We start from the raw sequence: 18,603 nt of genomic DNA on the forward strand, positions 1-18,603 counted from the left end.
ATAGGAGCCCTTAATTTATAGCTGGTTGGTCAGAAGTACGGGTGGCCTGGGACTTGCAAATGGTTTCTGAAGTAGGGGCAGTCTTGTCGGATCTCATGCTAACCCCAGGCAGATAATATCAGAATTCAACTGAACTGTCGGATGCCCAGATGGTGCCCAGAGTTGGAGAACTGGTTGGTATGAGAAAAAGAAAAACCACACATTTGTTTTCAGTGTTGTGAGTAAAACAGTTCAATGGGTATATGTATATTTTCCTGACACATGAATCTGTTAACATACGGCATTTCTTTCTTTATATGTGGTTAGATGGAGAAATACTTCTTGACTTAAAGTCTACTTTGTCTGATTTTGGAGTAGCCACATCACTTTGTTTTTCATTTGTAACTTTTAAAAATTTGTACCTTTTCTATATTCTTATATTAAAGACATATCTCTTCTAAACAGATATTCCTGAGTTTTACTTCTTTATCTAAGTGAACAATCTTTTTCTTTTACTTGGATTATTTACTCCATTTATATTTTGTATAATTGCTTAAATGTTTAGGTGTATTAACTTTTCTTATTTATCCTATCTGCTCAATATTCTTTTTTATTTTCCATCACTTGATTTTTCTACCTCTATAGCTTATTAATTATACACTATACTACTTTTCTTTAAATGGCTGTCCTAAAGATTACATCTTATAATATCAATGTATTAAATTAGTATTCTTACCACCTCCAGACAATGAATAGATTTGGAACACATTAATTTCCCAATTTCCGACTCATTGTACTATTGTTGTTATGTAATCTAAGCCTACATACTTAACATATCCTACAAGACAATACTGTTATTGTTTTATATAGTCATCAAAAGACATTTATCCTTTCCAAAGCTCTGTGTTCCTTCCTACATTTCTGTGCTTCATCTGGGAGTATTTTCTTTCTGCCTGTTAAGATTTCCTTTAGGATTTTCTTTAGTTTAAGTCTCCTGATGACAGATTCTCAGTTTTTTCTTTGTCTAAAAACAGATTCTCAATTTTTCTTTGTCTTCATTTTACCTTCATTTAAAAGAATTTTATTGAGACATAACTCAAATACCATAAAAATTCACCCTTTAAAGTGTATAAATCACTGGTTTTCAATATGTTCACCAAGTTGTACAGTCATCACCTCTATCTAATGCCAGAATACATCTATCACCCCAAAAAGAACCCCCACACCCAGAAGTAAGCATGCCTCACTCCCCCCTCCCACCACCTCCTGACAACCACTAATCTACTTTGTCTTTTTGGATTTGCCTATTCTGGGTATTTCATATAAATTGAGTCATACATGTCCTTTTACGTCTGATTAATTTCACTTAACATGCTTTCAAGGTTCATCCATGTTGTAGCATATATCGGTACTTGATTCCCTGTGTGGCTGAATAATATCTCATTATAAGGACATACCACAATTGTTTATCCATTCATCACCTGATGGGCATTTGGACTGTTTCCTTCGCTAATATGACTAAGGCTACTATGAAAGTTCATGTACAAGGTTTTGCATTTACATGTGTTTTCAATTCTCTTGGGCATGTATCTAGGAATAGAATTGCTGAACTAAATGGTGTTTGTCAAAGCAGTTGTACCATTTTACATTCCCACCAGCAATGCACGAGAGTTCCAATCTTTCTACATTCTTGCAAACACTTATTACTGTCTTTTAATTATATTCATCTTAGTGGGTGAGAAGTGGTATCTCATTGTCGTTTTGACTTGTATTTCCCTAATGACTAATGATGTTGAGCACCTTTTCATGTGCTTATTGGTTATTTATATATTTTCTTTGGAGAAATTTCTATTGAAATCAGTTGTCAATTTTTTAGTTGTCAATTTGTGTTCTTATTGTTGAGTTATAAATATTCTTTATATATTTCAGGACAATAGACCCTTATCAGATATACAACTTGCAAATATTTTCTCCCATTCTGTGAAATGTCTCCTCAATTTCTTGACAGTGTTATTTGGAAGAACAGAAGTTTTTAATTTTGATGAAACCTAATTTGTTTCTTTTTTCTTTGGTGCTTGTAATTTGGTGATTGTGATATATTTAAGAAACTACTGCCCAAACCAAGGTCAAAAAAGTTTACATCTATGTTTCCTTCTAGGAGTATCACAGGTTTAGCTCTTACATTTAAGTCTATGATCTGTTTTGAGTTAATTTTTTATATGGTGTGAGGTAAAATCCAACTTCATTCTTTTGCCTTCATTTTTAAAAAATATTTGCTGGGTATAGAATCATAGATGACAAGTTTCCTTCTTTCAGCACTTTTAAGATGCCATTTTCTATTATCTTCAACTTCCATCATTTCTGTTAAAAGGTGAATTGTCTTCTCATTGTTTATTGGAAGTTACAAGTCCCTTTCCTCTAACTACTATTAAAATTGTATCTTTATCTATGGTTTTCAGAAGTTTTACAATTACATGGCTGGATGTATTATGTGCCTAGATGTATTTATCCTGTCATGGAGTCAACAGAATTCTTGAATCTATGTATGGATTTATGTTTTTAGTTAGCTCTGAAAAATTCTCGGCCATCATTCTCTTCAAACGTTGTTTTTGTCCCATTTTCTCTCTTTTATCTCCTTCTGGAAATATAAATACATACATGTTAATTTTTTTTACTATGCCTAATATGAATCCTAACTTATTTTTAAACTTTCCTTCCATTTTTTTTCCTCTCCATGCTTCAGCCTAGGTATTTCCTACTGACCTGTTTTCCAGTTCACCAATCTTCTCTTCAGTTTGCTGTGAAAACTATCAAGTTTTAATTTAAATCACTGTAGGTTTCATTTCTACTACACTGATTACCTTAATCCAATCTGGGACTGATTTGATTAGAACTGAGTTGAGTTTTGTGAGGGCTGGCCTGTTTCCATTTGTCCTTACACCAAATGGTGTAGCCTTTCAGGGGTTCCAATTAACTACCTGAGATATTTAACAGAGCCCTCCTCTTTATTGAGAACTGAACTCCAATTTTTGTTTCCCTTACCTGTGAGATTTCTGAAAGTTGTCTTTAACTTCTCTGCCTCTAGACAACTGCCTCTAAGAGAAAGGTAAAGCTGAATGTTGGGGGTTCACCTCTCAAAAAACCTGTTTCTGTGACTCTTAGCCCCTTGAGTCCTTAATGATTTCATAGCTCTTATGCCTTCAAATAGATGAGTTTATATTTTAATCAAGGTTTTCTAGTTGTTTTCAGCAGAAGATTTGGTATGATATAAACAAGTGTGTTAGAATCAGAAGTTCTATGCAAATTATTTAGTATGTCAAATTTCTCAAAATATTCCACTGAATTTTGACTGGCATTCCACAAAACTTACAGATTAATTTAAGGAGAATTGACATCTTCAGAAATATTTTGGTCCATATCTGAACATGGTATATTTGTTTTTCAGGTCTTTTTATCATACATTTTAATAAGAGTTTTAGAATTTTCTCCATGTAGATCTTGTGTATTACTTGTCAGATTAAATTCTAGAAACTTGATTTTTCTTTTATTATTCTGAATGGTATCTTATATCATCTCTTCTAGCTAATTATTTTGAGTACAAAGGAATTCTGATTTTTAGAAAACAATCTTTTATTTAAGAAATACTAAATTATCTTATTAATACACATAGTTTGTCTATTTCCCCTACAGATTTTTATATAGGTGATCTATAAACACTTACAGATTTATCTCTTCTCTTCCAATCCCATTAATTCATTTCTATTTATTTTCTTAATGCACTGGCCAGGAACTCCAGTAACATAAAAAACACTGTTAACCATCTTTGTCTTATTCCTGATCTTAAATGGAATGCATGTAAAGTTTTTCCATTAATGTCTGCTTTAGGTTTTTGGCACATATCCTTCATCAAATTAAAGACATTATCTTTTATTATTTCTTAATAGATGTATATTAAATTTATGCTTTTTCTGAAATTGCACAAATCATGTACCCAACAATTTTTAAATATATTAACTTTTTTAAAGAACTAATTTTGGGTTTTGATAATATATACTCTCTAACAGATTTCTGGCCTTATTATTTCTTTCCTTTTTGTTTACTCTATAGTTCTTTTTCCAACTTCTGAATTAATATTTGTCTCATTAGTTACTGTATTAGTTTGCTAGGGCTGCTGTACTGAAGTATCACCGACTGGGTGGCTCAAACAACAGAAATTTATTTGTTCTCACAGTTCAGTAGACTAGAAGTCCAACATCAAGGTATCAGCAGGATTGGTTCCTTCTGAGAGTCGTGAAGGAATGATCTGTTCCAGGCCTCTCTCTCTGGCTGGAGATGGACAACTTCTCCCCTATGTCTTTATGTCACCTTCCCTCTGTCCATGCCTATGTCCAAATTTCCCCTTCTTATAAAGACACCAATTATATTAGACTAGGGCCTACCCTACTGACCTCATTTTAACTTAACTCTGTAAAGACACTATTTCCAAATTACGGTCACAGTTTGAAGTACTGGAGGATAGGACTTCAGTATATCCATTTTTTTTTAAGGGGTGGGGAAGGAAACACATTTCAGCCCATAGCAATTACCAAAGTTTCTTACTTCCTGGTAAATATATTATAAGTTATAAATCTCACTTTAAGTATCTCACAAACTTTGAAGTGCAGCATTTCCATTAATATCCAATAATTTTATAATTTCTCTTATGATCTATGCTTGTAAGTGTGCAAACATTTGGGTCATTTTTAGCTATCTGACTGATATTTATTGTATTTTATTAAGGCCAGAGATTATGGTCTGCATAATGATGATTTTTTGGAAGCTACTGAAGCACCTTTTGTGGCCTAGAACATGTAAATTTTAAGAAGGATCTGTATGTGCTAGAAAAAAATGTGTAATTCTCTGCTAGATGGAGAATTCTATATATAGCTATTAGGTTCAGCATGACAATCATGTCATTAAAATATTTTATATCTTGTCCAAGTGGCAACATGGTGGACTCGGGTTCCAGACACCAGATACTGAGATTAGACGTGGCAACTGCAGGCTTAGGGTCTCCACAACTTCATTAAATCCAGGATCCAGATGCCAAAGTGTGGTGGGCCCTAGCCATCCTTTTCTGCCTGATGGTGCTGCCCAGTATCCCAAGCAGACCTTATTTTGAACCCCTGCAGATGAACTGTTCAGCCTCCATAATGGGGATATGCACTGAATGGGCTTTTTAAGCATTTCCTGGATAGATCCAAGCTGCCTCAGAGAGTACAGTTTGCTAAGAAAATAGATACGCCAAAAACATTTTGCTACCGAGGAATAGTGGCTAAACTGTCTAAACATTAAAAAAGACATTACCAACAGTCCTGTGTTTCTTCCTGGGCATTTGGGGCCATAAAAACCATTTCTGATCAGATCTGTATTGACACCAATAGGAATGCCCCCACAGAGATGCCTGCTGAAAACCTGCTCATCTACTGCGAAGTATGGGGATGGCTGTATGGGGGCTTTCCCTGTAAAGCCTGGAATTTCTGGACCAAGAAAGGTCTCTGGTGGCCTCTATGACACCCATGTAGGCTGTAGGCCCTATTCCATCCCACAATGTGAGCACCATTTCAATGGCTCTCAGCTACCAGGTGATGGAGGTGAAGAGACACTCCCAAGTGCAGCAAGACTGTGAGCCTGGCTATACTCCTTCCTACAAAGATAACAAGCACTACAGCTGCAGTTTCTACAATGTCCCTGAAGATCACAGCTGATGTTTACAAGAATGGCCCAGGAGAGGGAACCTTCCCTGTGTATGCCAACTTCCTGCGTGTCACAAATGAAATGAAGGGAGGCCACACCATCTGCATCCTGGACTGGAGAGTAGAGAATGCCACCCCCTAATGGCTGGCTGTCAACTCTAGAAAACTGAGCAGAGTGACAATTTCTTCTTCAAATTCTCTAAGAAAAGGACTACGGTGGAATCAAATCAGAGATAGTGGACAGAATCTCATGTACTGATCAATACCAGAAAAAAAGTTAAGCCTACTGCGGCTTATCCAGCCAGCCCTGCACAAACTGTTTTTGTTTTTGCTTTTAATATGGTAGGTTGGGTTAAGTTGGATATGAGGGTGGAAATTCCTTTTATTTTTTTCAGTTCAGATAGGACTGAAGAGTTTAGACGGTGGCTATGACAAGACTAGACTAGGCCAAACCTGTGTATACGATTTGAATTGATCCTTTCTGGGTTAAAAAGAGCTCTCTTACACAGAAAATAACTCCAAACCCTGGCTACATCTCAGCCTCATCAGTGGACTGATCCTTACTGCTGACAAGGCAGAGCACCCTTTAAATTTCCTAATAAGAACTTTCACAGAGACTAGTTCTACATAGTGTCTGCTGCTCCAAAGCCTGCTACAACCAACCTCCAAACCTTCCCCAACCAACATCTCCAGGGAGCAAAACTGAGTGAGAACGTGAAGGGTTTAAAGGAAAAACTGAATTCCTAACAAGGATTTAAATTCCCACATATATTCACCACATCTTCCCAAGTAGTTATTTTTTAGGTTTGGAAAAAGTTAAGAGGAGAAATGGTAGACAGCCCTTTAAATGAAGAAAGCCACTTTTTCCTGTGGTCCCTAAATCTGTTGAATTTCCAGTGTTGCATACCCTCTCTGTTCTTTTCTGTAGCATGATTTTTTTTTTTTTTTTTTTTTTTACCAGAAGCTTTATTTGCAGTGAACCTGGGCTGATCATAGTATGAACAATTCTAACACTGGCCAGAACTGCTGTGCTAGTTGCAGAGTATAAATCCCAATAGAAATAGCTTAAAACAAAACTAGGTGGTCCCCACTAGGTACAGATTTAACTGACCTCTAATTTCCTTGGCGAAACTAGTTTGGGAGAAACCAGTTTTTATCAGTTTTTAAAATCACTGCTCTACCAAATGTTTTAACACAGAATGGAATAATTATGCCATTAAAAAGTTCCACCTTCAAAAAATAAACACTTCTAAGTCTCGATTTTTTTCATCTGCTTAACTTGCCAATTTCTGAGGAGGGTTAAAAGCTCTATCTTCAACTGTTGAAAGTTCTTGTATTCCCCTATGCACATTCTATCAGTTGTTACTTTATATATTTTAAAGCTAATTTGTTAGATGAACATGTATTCCACGGTTACTATAGCAGCTTTCATTAATTTATAACACTTGTAATTGATTAGAACATAGATAAAGAAAATAAAACAAAGGTAGAGTTAAACACAATTATAAACTGAACAAAATACAACTAAAACTGAGATCAAGAAATAGAACACTGGAGCAACGCTAAAACCCCCCATGTGCCACACCTGACCACAACTTCCACCTTCCCACTAGAGATAACCATTACCCTGACTTTTGTGATAAAATCAAATCATATGCATTTTTTCCTTATGTTGCCTCCTTCACTCAACATACAGTTAGATTTTAGAAACAAGATTATTCTAGCCTCATAAAATGAGTTGGGCAGTGGTCCCTCTTTTTCTATTATCTGAGGAAGTTTAAACTTAGAATTGCTTCTTCCTTAAATGATTCACAGAACATGCAAATTAATACATCCCAACCTGGAAGAATTTTTTAATGATTTTTAAAATAGATGATACACTTACATGTTTCAGAAGTCAAAACAAAATAAAAAGGTTTCCACTTAGAAGTGTCACTCACACTCTACATGTACCCCATTCCCTCTTGTCCCTTTAAAATGTTACTTTATGAAAATACAAGTAAGAATCATAATATTTCTACCTCTTTTTAACAAAAGATAGCGTACTATATATCAGGTTGGCCAAAAAGTTCATTGGGGATGTTACAGAAAAACCCCAACAAACTTTTTGGCCAACCCAATATATTCCCCTGCATCTGATTTTTTCACTTTACAATGTATCCTGGAGATTTCTCCACAGAAGTACAGTGAACTTTTTCTTTATTGCAGCTACACAGCATTACATAGACCATAACTTAGTCAATCCATTGATGGGTACTTGTGTTGCATTTATTTATTTATTTATTTATTTTTTATTTTTTTTTAATTTTGGCTGCACTGGGTCTTAGATGCGGCACACAGGATCTTAGTTGCAGCATGCAGGATCTAGTTCCCCGACCAGGGATCGAACCCAGGCCCCCTGCATTCGGAGCATGCAGTCTTATTCACTGGACCACCAGGGAAGTCCCTATTTTATTTTTTATACTTGAACATTTGATACATTTGTACTTTCTCCTAATATATGGTATGAATTTTAATTGGATCCACAAATGGACTTTTCCAATTGGCTACCCAGTTGTCTCAAAGATCTAAGTTTCTACCTTGAGAAGCTAGAAGAACATGAATAAATTAAATCCGAGGAAGTATTGATAGAAGGAAGGAAATAACAAAGATTTAAAAACTGCTTAACTTTTAAAAAAAAATTTTAAGTAAAAAGAAGACAAAAATATAGACAATTCACAAAGCCAAAGTAGCTTTGTTCAATAATTAACAACACTGAAAAACCTCTACGTGACTGATCAAGAGAAATAAAACATAAATTATAAATATCCACAATGAAAGAGAATATCACCTTGTATTCCACAGACATCAAAAAAATAACAGAGATATTATGAACAACTTTATACATTTGAAAACTTAAATGAAATACACAAATTCCATGAAACACAAAACTTACTGAAGCTGACAAAAGATGAAATAGAAAATCTTAATAGCTCTATAACCACCAAGAAGTTAAATTAGTAGGATTAAATGCCCCACAAAGAAAAACCCAAGTCCAGATGGCATCACTGCTAAATTTTTCAAGCATTTAAGGAAATAAATAAATAAATAAAAATAAATATACACAATTTTTTTTCTGAAAAAGAGTAAACACTCCCCAATTCATTTTATAAGTCCAGCACAACCCTGATGTCAATATTTGACACAGACATGATAAAAAAAAGAAAATTATAGGTCAACATTCCCTATGAATATAGATATGAAAACAGTTAAAATATTAAGGAACTGAATAGAGCCATATCTCAAAAGGATAGTAAGTCATGACCAAATGGAGTTTATCCCAGGGATTAGTTTAATATTTGAAAATCAATCTATATAACACCAAAGGCATAATTCATGAAAGAAATAATTGACATATCTGATAAAGACATATCTGACAAAGGACTGTTATCTAAAATATACGAAAAAAAAACTCTTAAAATTCAACAATAAGGAAACAAACCATTCCATTAAAACATGAGTTAAAGATCTAATATACACCTTACCAAAGAAGATATACAGATGGCAAATAAGCATATGAAAAGATGCTCAACATCATCTAGGGAACTGCAAGTTAAAACAACCATGAGATATCACTACACGCCTAATAGAATGGCCAAAATTCAAAATACTGACAACTCCTACATGCTGGTGAGGATGTGGAGCAACAGGAACTCTCATTCACTGCCGGTGGGAATGCAAAATGGTACAGCCACTTTGGAAGAGAGTTTGTTGGTTTCTTACAAAAGTTAAATCATGCTCTTACCATACGATCCAGCAATTCTGCTCCTTGGTATTTATGCAAATGAATTGAAAACTGATGTCCACACATCACATCAACCTGCACATGAATGTTTACAGCAGCTTTATTCATAATTGCCAAAACTTGGAAGAAAACAAAGATGTCCTTCAGTAGGTGAATGGGTAAATAAGCAGTGGTACATTCAAACAATGAAATATTATTCAGTGGTAAAAGCAATAAAAAGACATGAAGGAAACAAAATGCCCATTATCACGTGGAATAAGCCAATCTGAAAAGGGTACATTACTGTATGATTTCAACTCTATGACATTCAGGAAAAGGCAAAACTATGGAGACAGGAAAAAGATCAGTGGTGGCCAGAGGTGAGGGGAAAGAAGGGATCGATTGGCAAAGCACAGAGGATTTTTAAGGCAGTGAAACTATTATGTATAATACTAAAATGGTGGATAGGGGTAACTGTACATTTGTCCAAACCCACACAATATGTAATACAACACCAACAGTGAACCCTAATGTAAACTACAGACTTTAGCTGATGATGTGTCAATGTAGATCCATCAGTTGTAACAAATATATCACCCTTGTGTGGTAGGTTGATAGTGGGAGAGGCTGCACATGTGCAAGGTCAATGGATACACAGGAACTCTGTGTACTTTGCACTCAGTTTTGCTGTGGACATAAAACTGCTCTAAAACACAAAGCCTATTTAAAAAGTCAATCAAAGTAGTCCACCAAATTTACAGAATAAAAGAGCAAATCCATATGATTATTAAATTCTCAGCAAACCATGTTGTGGTTTCTTTTTTCATTTTGAATTAACTGCCTTCAATAATTTATTTTCATTCTTTTTGTAATGTAATGAATCAATGAAATATGCAGTTTTGGTAGCATGTTTTTGTATGAAGCATAATAGGTATTGCTCTTTTCTGAAATTCCTGGTATAAACTGTGGTTTTGATTTTTTCTTTGAATTAAATTTTGAGTAGATTTTTAAAATTAAAAAAAAAAAAAGAAGACAACTTCTTCAATCAGATAAAGGGTTCCCTCAAAAACACCTACAATTAACATCATACTTACTAGTCAAACACTAAATCCTTTCTCCCTGAATTCAGGAATAAAGTAAGGATATATACCCTCATGACACCTATTCAACAATGTATTAGAGGTCCAAATTAGTATAATAAGTCAACATAAAGAAATAGAACGTATAAAGTCTGGAAAGTGAAAAGGACAATATGATTGTCTTATTCTCAGACAATATGATTGTTTACACAGAACAACTAAGAAAGTAGCAACCAAAACAACAAAAAACTATTTAAAAAATAATAAATGAATTTAGAAAATAAAGTCAGATTCAAAAATGAATGGTGTACATAGCACAGGGAGATCAGCTCAGTGCTTTGTGACCACCTAGAGGGGTGGGATAGGGATGGTGGGAGGGAGATGCAAGAGGGAGGGGATATGGGGATATATGTACACGTATAGCTGATTTACTTTGTTATACAGCAGAAACTAACAAACCACTGTAAAGCAGTTATACTCCAATAAAGATGTTAAAAAAAAAAGAGTGGTGTATCTACATACTAACAGCATACTATTTGAAATATAAAATTTTAAATATCATTTACCATAGCATCAAGAAACATTAAAAATTTAGCAATAAATTTAACAAATTATGAACAAGACCTGTACACTAAAATTACAAAAAATTTTTGAGAAAAATTAAAATAGATCTTAAAAGACAAAGAAAAATGTCTTGTTCATGGACTAACTAGTAGACTCAAGATTGTTAAGATGTCAGTCCTCACAAAATTGATCTATAAACTGAATGCAAACTCAATTTCAATACCACTAGGCTTTTATGGAAACTGACACAGTGATTCTAAAATTTATATAATAATGCAAAAGTCTCCAAATAGTTAAGACAATTTTGCAAAAGAACAAAGAAGGACTTACACTCAGACTTCATTACACACTCTCAACTCTACAGTATAAAGCTACAGAATCAAGATTGTGTGGTACTGAGATGAGAACAGACACAGATATCAGTGAAATAGAATAGAAAGAGCAGAAGTAGATCAACATTTATATGGTCAACTGATTTTTTTGACAAAGGTACTGAAGTAATTCAATAGAGGAGAAACAGCCTTTTCAACAAATTGTGCTGAAACAACTGGATATCCATATGGAAAAAAATGAACCTCGATCCCTATCTCACGTCATACATGAATTAATTTGAAATGAATCACCAATCTAAACATAAGAGCTAAAACTATAAAGGTTTTAGGAAAAAAACATAGGTAAATATCTGTGACCTAGATATAAATAAGAATTTCTTACAAAGAACACGGAAAATAATAACCATAAGAGAAAAAATTGATAAAATTAAACCATCAAAATTTAAAACTTCTGCTCATCAGAAGACATTTTTAAGAAAATTAACAGGCAAGCTATGCAGCCTTTGAGAAAATATTGACAAAACATACATCTGACAAAAGACATTTATAAATATAAAATATAAAGAATTCTTACAACTCAATGATGACACAAATACCTCATTTTTTTTAATGAGCAAAATATCTGAACGTATACTTCACAAAGGAAGATATAAGAATGGTGAATAAGCATACAAAAACCCATCATTATGTTGATATATACCACAAATCCACATAACAATGCAATTTAAGACCATGAGATACTATTACACACCCATTAGAATGACTGAAATTTAAAAGACTAACAAAAAAATATTGGTGAGAACATGGAACTGGTGGGAATATAAAATGGTACAACCCCACTGGAAAAAATGTGCCAGTTTCTTTTAAACTTAAATATGCACCTACCACTTAACATAGCAGTTCCACTCCTAGGTATTTATCCAAGGAAAATGAAAACATATTTCCATAAAAACTTGTACAAGAATATTCACATCAGTTTTAATCCTAACAGCCAAAAATGAGAAACAATCCAAATGTTCATCAATAGAAGGATAGTGGTATATAGTTTACTAATCAGCAATAAAAAGTATTACTACATTTGATCACAAGAATGGATCTCACAGACATTATTCTGAGCAAAGGAAGCCAGACACAAAAGAGTACATATGGTATGATTTCCATTTATATGAAATTTTCAAACGGCCAAAACTAATCCATAGTTAAAATTTAGAACAGTGGTTGCCACTTGATGGAAGTTATGGGGAAGTAACAGGAAAGGGAACTTCTTAGGGTGATGGAAATGTTCTGTATCTTGATAAGGGTGAATCCATTTGTCAAAACTCATGGAACTGTACATTACAATTGGTGTATTTCAACATATATACAATTTACCTCAAAAGATGTAAACAAATAACAAAATAGAGAATTTTTCCAAACATATAAGGAAATAATATTCTCAAACTCAGAAAACTGAGAAAGCGTGAATACTTCCCAAATTGTCTTATGAGCTAAGCATAACATTTTAAAAATATAAGGAAATTAAAAGATAGGTAAAATAAAGGTCAATCTTTTTCATGCACATAACAAAAAAAAATGGTAAACAAAATATTAGCAAATCAAAACCAACAATATACTAAAAGAATACATAAGGAACAACTGGATTTATATAGTAATCCAATATTTATATATGTAAAAATTAATCAATATTATTTCCACATTAACTAAATACAGAGATCAAATCATATCATCAAAATAGATATAAAAAAGCTTTTGATAAAAGTAAACTCTAATGCATGATAAAAGCTCTCAACAGACTAGGACTAAAAGGAAAACTTCCTTTACCTAAAAAAGAGTAACTTCCTTAACCTAAAAAAAGAGTAACAATTTTTTTTTAAAAGCTGTTGCAAACTTCATACTTACCCCTGAAATCACAAACCAGAAAAAAATTGATTTTCAACAACTGAATTTAATATTTTAAGGAAGAAATTCTCGGTTGTAATAATATAGGAAAAAGAAATAACAAGTATAACAAAAGAAAGAAAAAAAGCTGTCATTATTTGGAAATGGTATGATTGTGTACATGAAAATTTTTTTAATTTATAAACTAGAATTAATAAGTTAATATATCAAGATGCTTAAATACAAGATCAATACACAAAAATTAATTGTATTTCTAGTCTAGCAACATAGTTACAAAATGAAATCTAAAAATATCATTTACAGGCTCATCCACAAACATCAAAGACTGATAAATAAATTTAATGAAACATGAACAAGAATTCTACATTAAAAACTATTAAAAATTAATAAAAGTAACACATATAGGGTCACCTGATTCACAGTGGAAGTTCCTTTGCAATCAAATGTAGAAAAAGTAGTCTTTAAATAAATGCTGAGAAACCCACAAAGAATAAAATGAACCTTGATCTATACCTCACAAAACACAAAATAATACCAGACGGATCATAGACCTAAATGAAAGATTTTTCAGAGGAAAATATCTTCATGACCTTCAGGGTAGAAAATAACTTTTTTAACGAACACAAAAAAGCACTAATCATAAAGAAAAGCTTAATTAAATGTATTTCACCAAAACTAAGATCTTCTCTTCAATAAAAGATCTATACAGAGAGGGAAAAGCCAAGCCACAGACAGGAAGACATTTTGTTTAATACACACACACACACACACACACACACACACACACACTTCCAACAAAGGACTTGTATCCAGAATATACCAGTAAGTCAGACAACCTACCCACCTGCTCCCACTCCCCCAATCCCAAAATGCGCACTTATGAAAAAGGATATCCAAGTTATATGAAGTAATATGAAAATGGGCTCAACTTTAAGAGTTATTAGGAAATGCAAAATGAAATCACAATCCCATACCACTACTCATCCACCAAAAAATGTCCAAAGTTTAAAAAATGACCCAAGTATTGGTGTGGTTGTGAAGCAACTGGGACCTTAATACACTGTTGGTCAGAGTACAAATTGACAACCAATTGGGATATTATTTGGCACTACCAACTAAAACTAAATAAGCTTAACATGCAACCCAGAAATTCCACTAGGGTAATATCAAACACAGATGAGTGCTTCTATCTCCCAAAAGACATGTACATGAATGTTCATAACAACATTATCAACAGTGGCCAAAAACTACAAACTTGAATACCTACCAACACTAGTATGGATAAAATACTTGTGGTATATTCATATAGAGCAACACTGTGAACCAATAAAAAACAAAAATGAATCACACAAGCAGAATACTGAGCAAAAGAAGGTAGAAACAAAAGAATATATATTATATAATTCCACTAATATAGCATTCAAAAACAGGCACAATAAATCTATAATTATAGAAGTCAGAATAGATGGTTAATGAGAAGGTGGTTATCCACATAGAGGGGGCAATGGGAGCCTATCTTGATCTGCATAATAGTTACAGAAGTTCATGCAAATGTACAAATCCATTAAGCTATGTGTGTATATAAGACAATTTTGTTAAGACCTCAAAATAAATGTATTTCAGACAAAAAACGCAGATAATTTATCTCAGCAGACTTGGCAAAACACTAAAGGGAATTTTTAAGTCAAAAGGAAAATTATATCAAAGACAAGTATATGAATATAAATAAGTATGTGAATGTGAAGAGTAAGAAAAAATGTAAATACATGGGTAAATCTAAAATGAATAGGGACACTATAATCGTATCTTTTGGGGTTTCAAATATATGTAGAGCTAATGACAATGAAAGGTAAATTTGGGTAAATGGGAACTGGCAAAATACAAATTTACCAAGAATACAAGTGGCAATCTCTAGGGAAACCAATAAAAGAAGGTACAACTCAGAAATGAATAGAAGGGGGAAAGAATAATTTAAAATACTCAGTTAATCCAAGAATTGAGAGAAACATAATACAGAATGGAAAGACGAACAGAAAACAAATAGTAATATGTAATATAATTACATTAAATGTCAACTGACTACACTCCAATTAAAGATAAGACATTATCAGACTAGATCAAAAAATAAAAACTATATTCTATTTAACACTAAACATATAATAGCTGAAACTAAAAGGGTGGAGCAAGATATTTAATGCAGAAGACTAATAAAAAGAGCTAGAATCATTCTACTAACATCAGATTAAGTAAAGTTTAACTCAAAAAGCATTACTTAGAGATAATAAGGATCATTACATCATGATAAAAGAGTTAATCACTAGGGAGATATAATAACTTGATATTTGTTATCAGTGAAAACTGAAAAAAATAAAATAAGAAAGAAATAAGCAAATCCTCTCTCAGGAAATGAAATACCACGCAGAGAAAACAGTTAAGGATATGGAAGATTTAAATAAGATTAATGTCTTTTACCTAAATGATATTTACAGAACACTGCACAGCAAATTTCAAAGACTTGAAATCACACAGTGTATATTCTCTGACTGCTCTGGAATTACATTCTAACTCAAAAACAGAAATATAACTAAAAACCTTCCAAATAATTAGAGATGGAGCGATAAACTTCTAAAATCATAGATCAAGAACAACCATGACAGAAATTTAAAATCACATCGGAAATCACATTGTATTTTGAGGAAATCTATAATGAAAATATGACATATCAAAATTTTGCTATAGCTAAAGCTGCTTAGAGGAAAAAGTATAGCACATTTGAAAAGATCTAGAAATCAATGCTCTAAGCATCTAACTCAAAAAGTTAGAAAAAGAATAGCAAGTTGAAACCAAAGGGAGAAAAGAACATTAAAATATAAAAGCAGAAATTAATGAAACAGAAAACAAATCTACCATAGAAAAATACAAAAGGCAAAAGTTAATTCATTGAAAAAATAACAGAATTGATAAACTGCTAAGCGTAACAAATGAAAAAAATGAGAAGTGCAAACGACCAATATAGTAATAAATATGAAAAATCAGATGACATGGATGAACCTAGCAAAACTGATACATCTATACAAAATATCCAAATAGTTCAATTTCAATTTAAAAAATTAAATATATAATTTAAAACTCTCTCTCTAGGAACCTCCAGGCTCAAATGGCTTCACCAGTGAAATCTTCTAAGCATATAAGAAAGAAATAATAACAATCTTCTCAAACTCCTCTAAAGAACAGTAAAAAAGGAAATACCTCCTCTTTTTATGAGGCCAGAATAACCAAGATACCAAAATCTGATCAGGATGTGATAAGTAGGAAAATTACATGCCAATTTCTTTCAAAGATCCAAAACACACACAACACACACAAATAGCAAACTGAGTCCAAAGGTAAATTAAAAGGATAATACATCCCAACAAAGTTGGCTTATTTTAGAAATGCAAGGTTAGTTTCACATTGGAAATAAACCAGTGTAACTCAACACATTAACAGAGTAAAGGAGAAAAGCCATGAGTGTCTCAAAAGATGCTGATAAAGCATTTTATTAAAATCCAACACAATTCATGATTTTAAAAGTAAAATTAGTGAGGTTGCTGGGTATGAGGTCAATAAACAGAATTCAATTGTGTTTAGCTACTAGCAAAAACAATTAGAAAATGAAACTTAACCAATAATTCTAATTAAAATAACATAAAGAATATCACATACCTAGGAATAAATCTGCTGAAAGATGTATAAATCCACTCTACTGAATGGAAACTACAAATAATTAGTGGGTTAAATTTATAAAGCCCTAAATAAATGGAGGAATATACCATGTTCATGGATTGGCTGACTCAATATTGTTAAGATGTCAATTATCTACAAAGTAATCTCTAGTTTCAGTGCAATCCTAATCAAAATTCCAGCAGATGTGTGGGTGCTGGGTGTGGATGTGGATTTTTAAGAGTAAGTAAAAACTGAAACACTTATTCTAAAATTATATGAAAATATAAAGGGCCAAGAACAGAGGAGAAGAGGGAGGAAGTTAGAGTATACACACTACCAGATATCAAGACTTTTTAAACTAAAGTAATTTAAGGCAGTGAGAGACAAACAGACCAATGGAACAGAAGAATGTACAGAAACATACTCAAACTTCAATGACATATGAAAAATAGAAATATCTTGGAAAAAAATTCCATGTAGAAAGACTTCATTCAGAAGTTTAATGATTTCTGATCAATGATATCAATTACAACACCAAGTAAATAATATTTCAGTTAAATTCTCTCACAGACTGTATAAAATAGCTTGCAAAACAATTATCAGATCTTCTATAAAATCTTTATCTCTTACCTCTCCAAAAGCCCCTCGACCAATCACCTTTAATATTTCAAAGTCTTCTCTATGTAATCGCATCTGTTTCACTTTAGAAGTAAATGGTTTAGCTGAAAAAAAAAGGCAACATCAATTACTTAATGAACTGTGATATAAATTAGATATAAATAATGATATTTCTTACTTAAACAATAAAAATGAAAATAAGGATTAAGGATTAAGCCAAAGTATTTAATAGTCTCATCAAACTATATTGAGAAGAAATAGATTTAATTTTCATATGATGTTTATTTCTTATATATGAATTATATTTTTGCTGAGAAACATATTTTTAAACACCAAACAATGCAAAGTACTAGTGATGTACAAATGAGACCAATTTATTCTCATTTTATACATTCCGTGTATTCTAACTCAATGCTAGACACATATTTTAGCACAAAGGTCCAAGAAGTAAAAGCAAATTTCTTGGCACCAGAGAGAAATTCAGCAATCCCCACCAAGTAAATTAATATTTGTCACACTCATTCATTTATTGATCATTTTTAACATGCCTTTAGCAAGAGTTGACATTATACAAAGTATGGTGGCAATTACTGGAGTTTAAAACAAATATAATTACAATATGGTACCTTCATTCAAGAACTTCTCAGTCTTCAGAAATAGATACAGTATACACACACATATAACATAGTAATGTGATAAAAGTTTCTAATAGAGATAAATACAAAGTGCTTCAGGATCAGTGAAAATGGAACCCTAATTCTCTTGTAAGAACACTAATGTTTCACAGAGGAACTAACATTGGATCTGGACCTTGAGGACTAAGTAGACTTTTGCTAATTTGCCTGTTTGCAATGTACTATAAATATTCCCAACAGAGGGAGCAATATAAGCAAATGAAGAGAGGCAAGAAAGTGAACTTGGGTGATAAT

At 32.7% G+C, this 18,603-nt stretch overlaps 1 protein-coding gene across 13 annotated transcripts in view; it reads right to left on the minus strand.

Annotated features, from left to right (window-relative positions):
* LOC309604882 (serine/threonine-protein kinase MRCK alpha) overlaps window positions 1–18,603 on the minus strand; it is a 319,353-nt gene that overhangs the window by 240,770 nt on the left and 59,980 nt on the right. For all 13 annotated transcript variants that reach the window (XM_082339881.1, XM_082339883.1, XM_082339890.1 and 10 more), the window contains one exon: window positions 17,687–17,778. In XM_082339881.1, coding sequence (XP_082196007.1) covers window positions 17,687–17,778 — 92 coding nt within the window. Of the gene's footprint in view, window positions 1–17,686; window positions 17,779–18,603 lie in introns of those variants that run through there.

The sequence above is a fragment of the Balaenoptera borealis genome (genome assembly GCF_965194805.1).
Source record: "Balaenoptera borealis genome assembly, chromosome: 1".
NCBI lineage: Eukaryota > Metazoa > Chordata > Mammalia > Artiodactyla > Balaenopteridae > Balaenoptera > Balaenoptera borealis.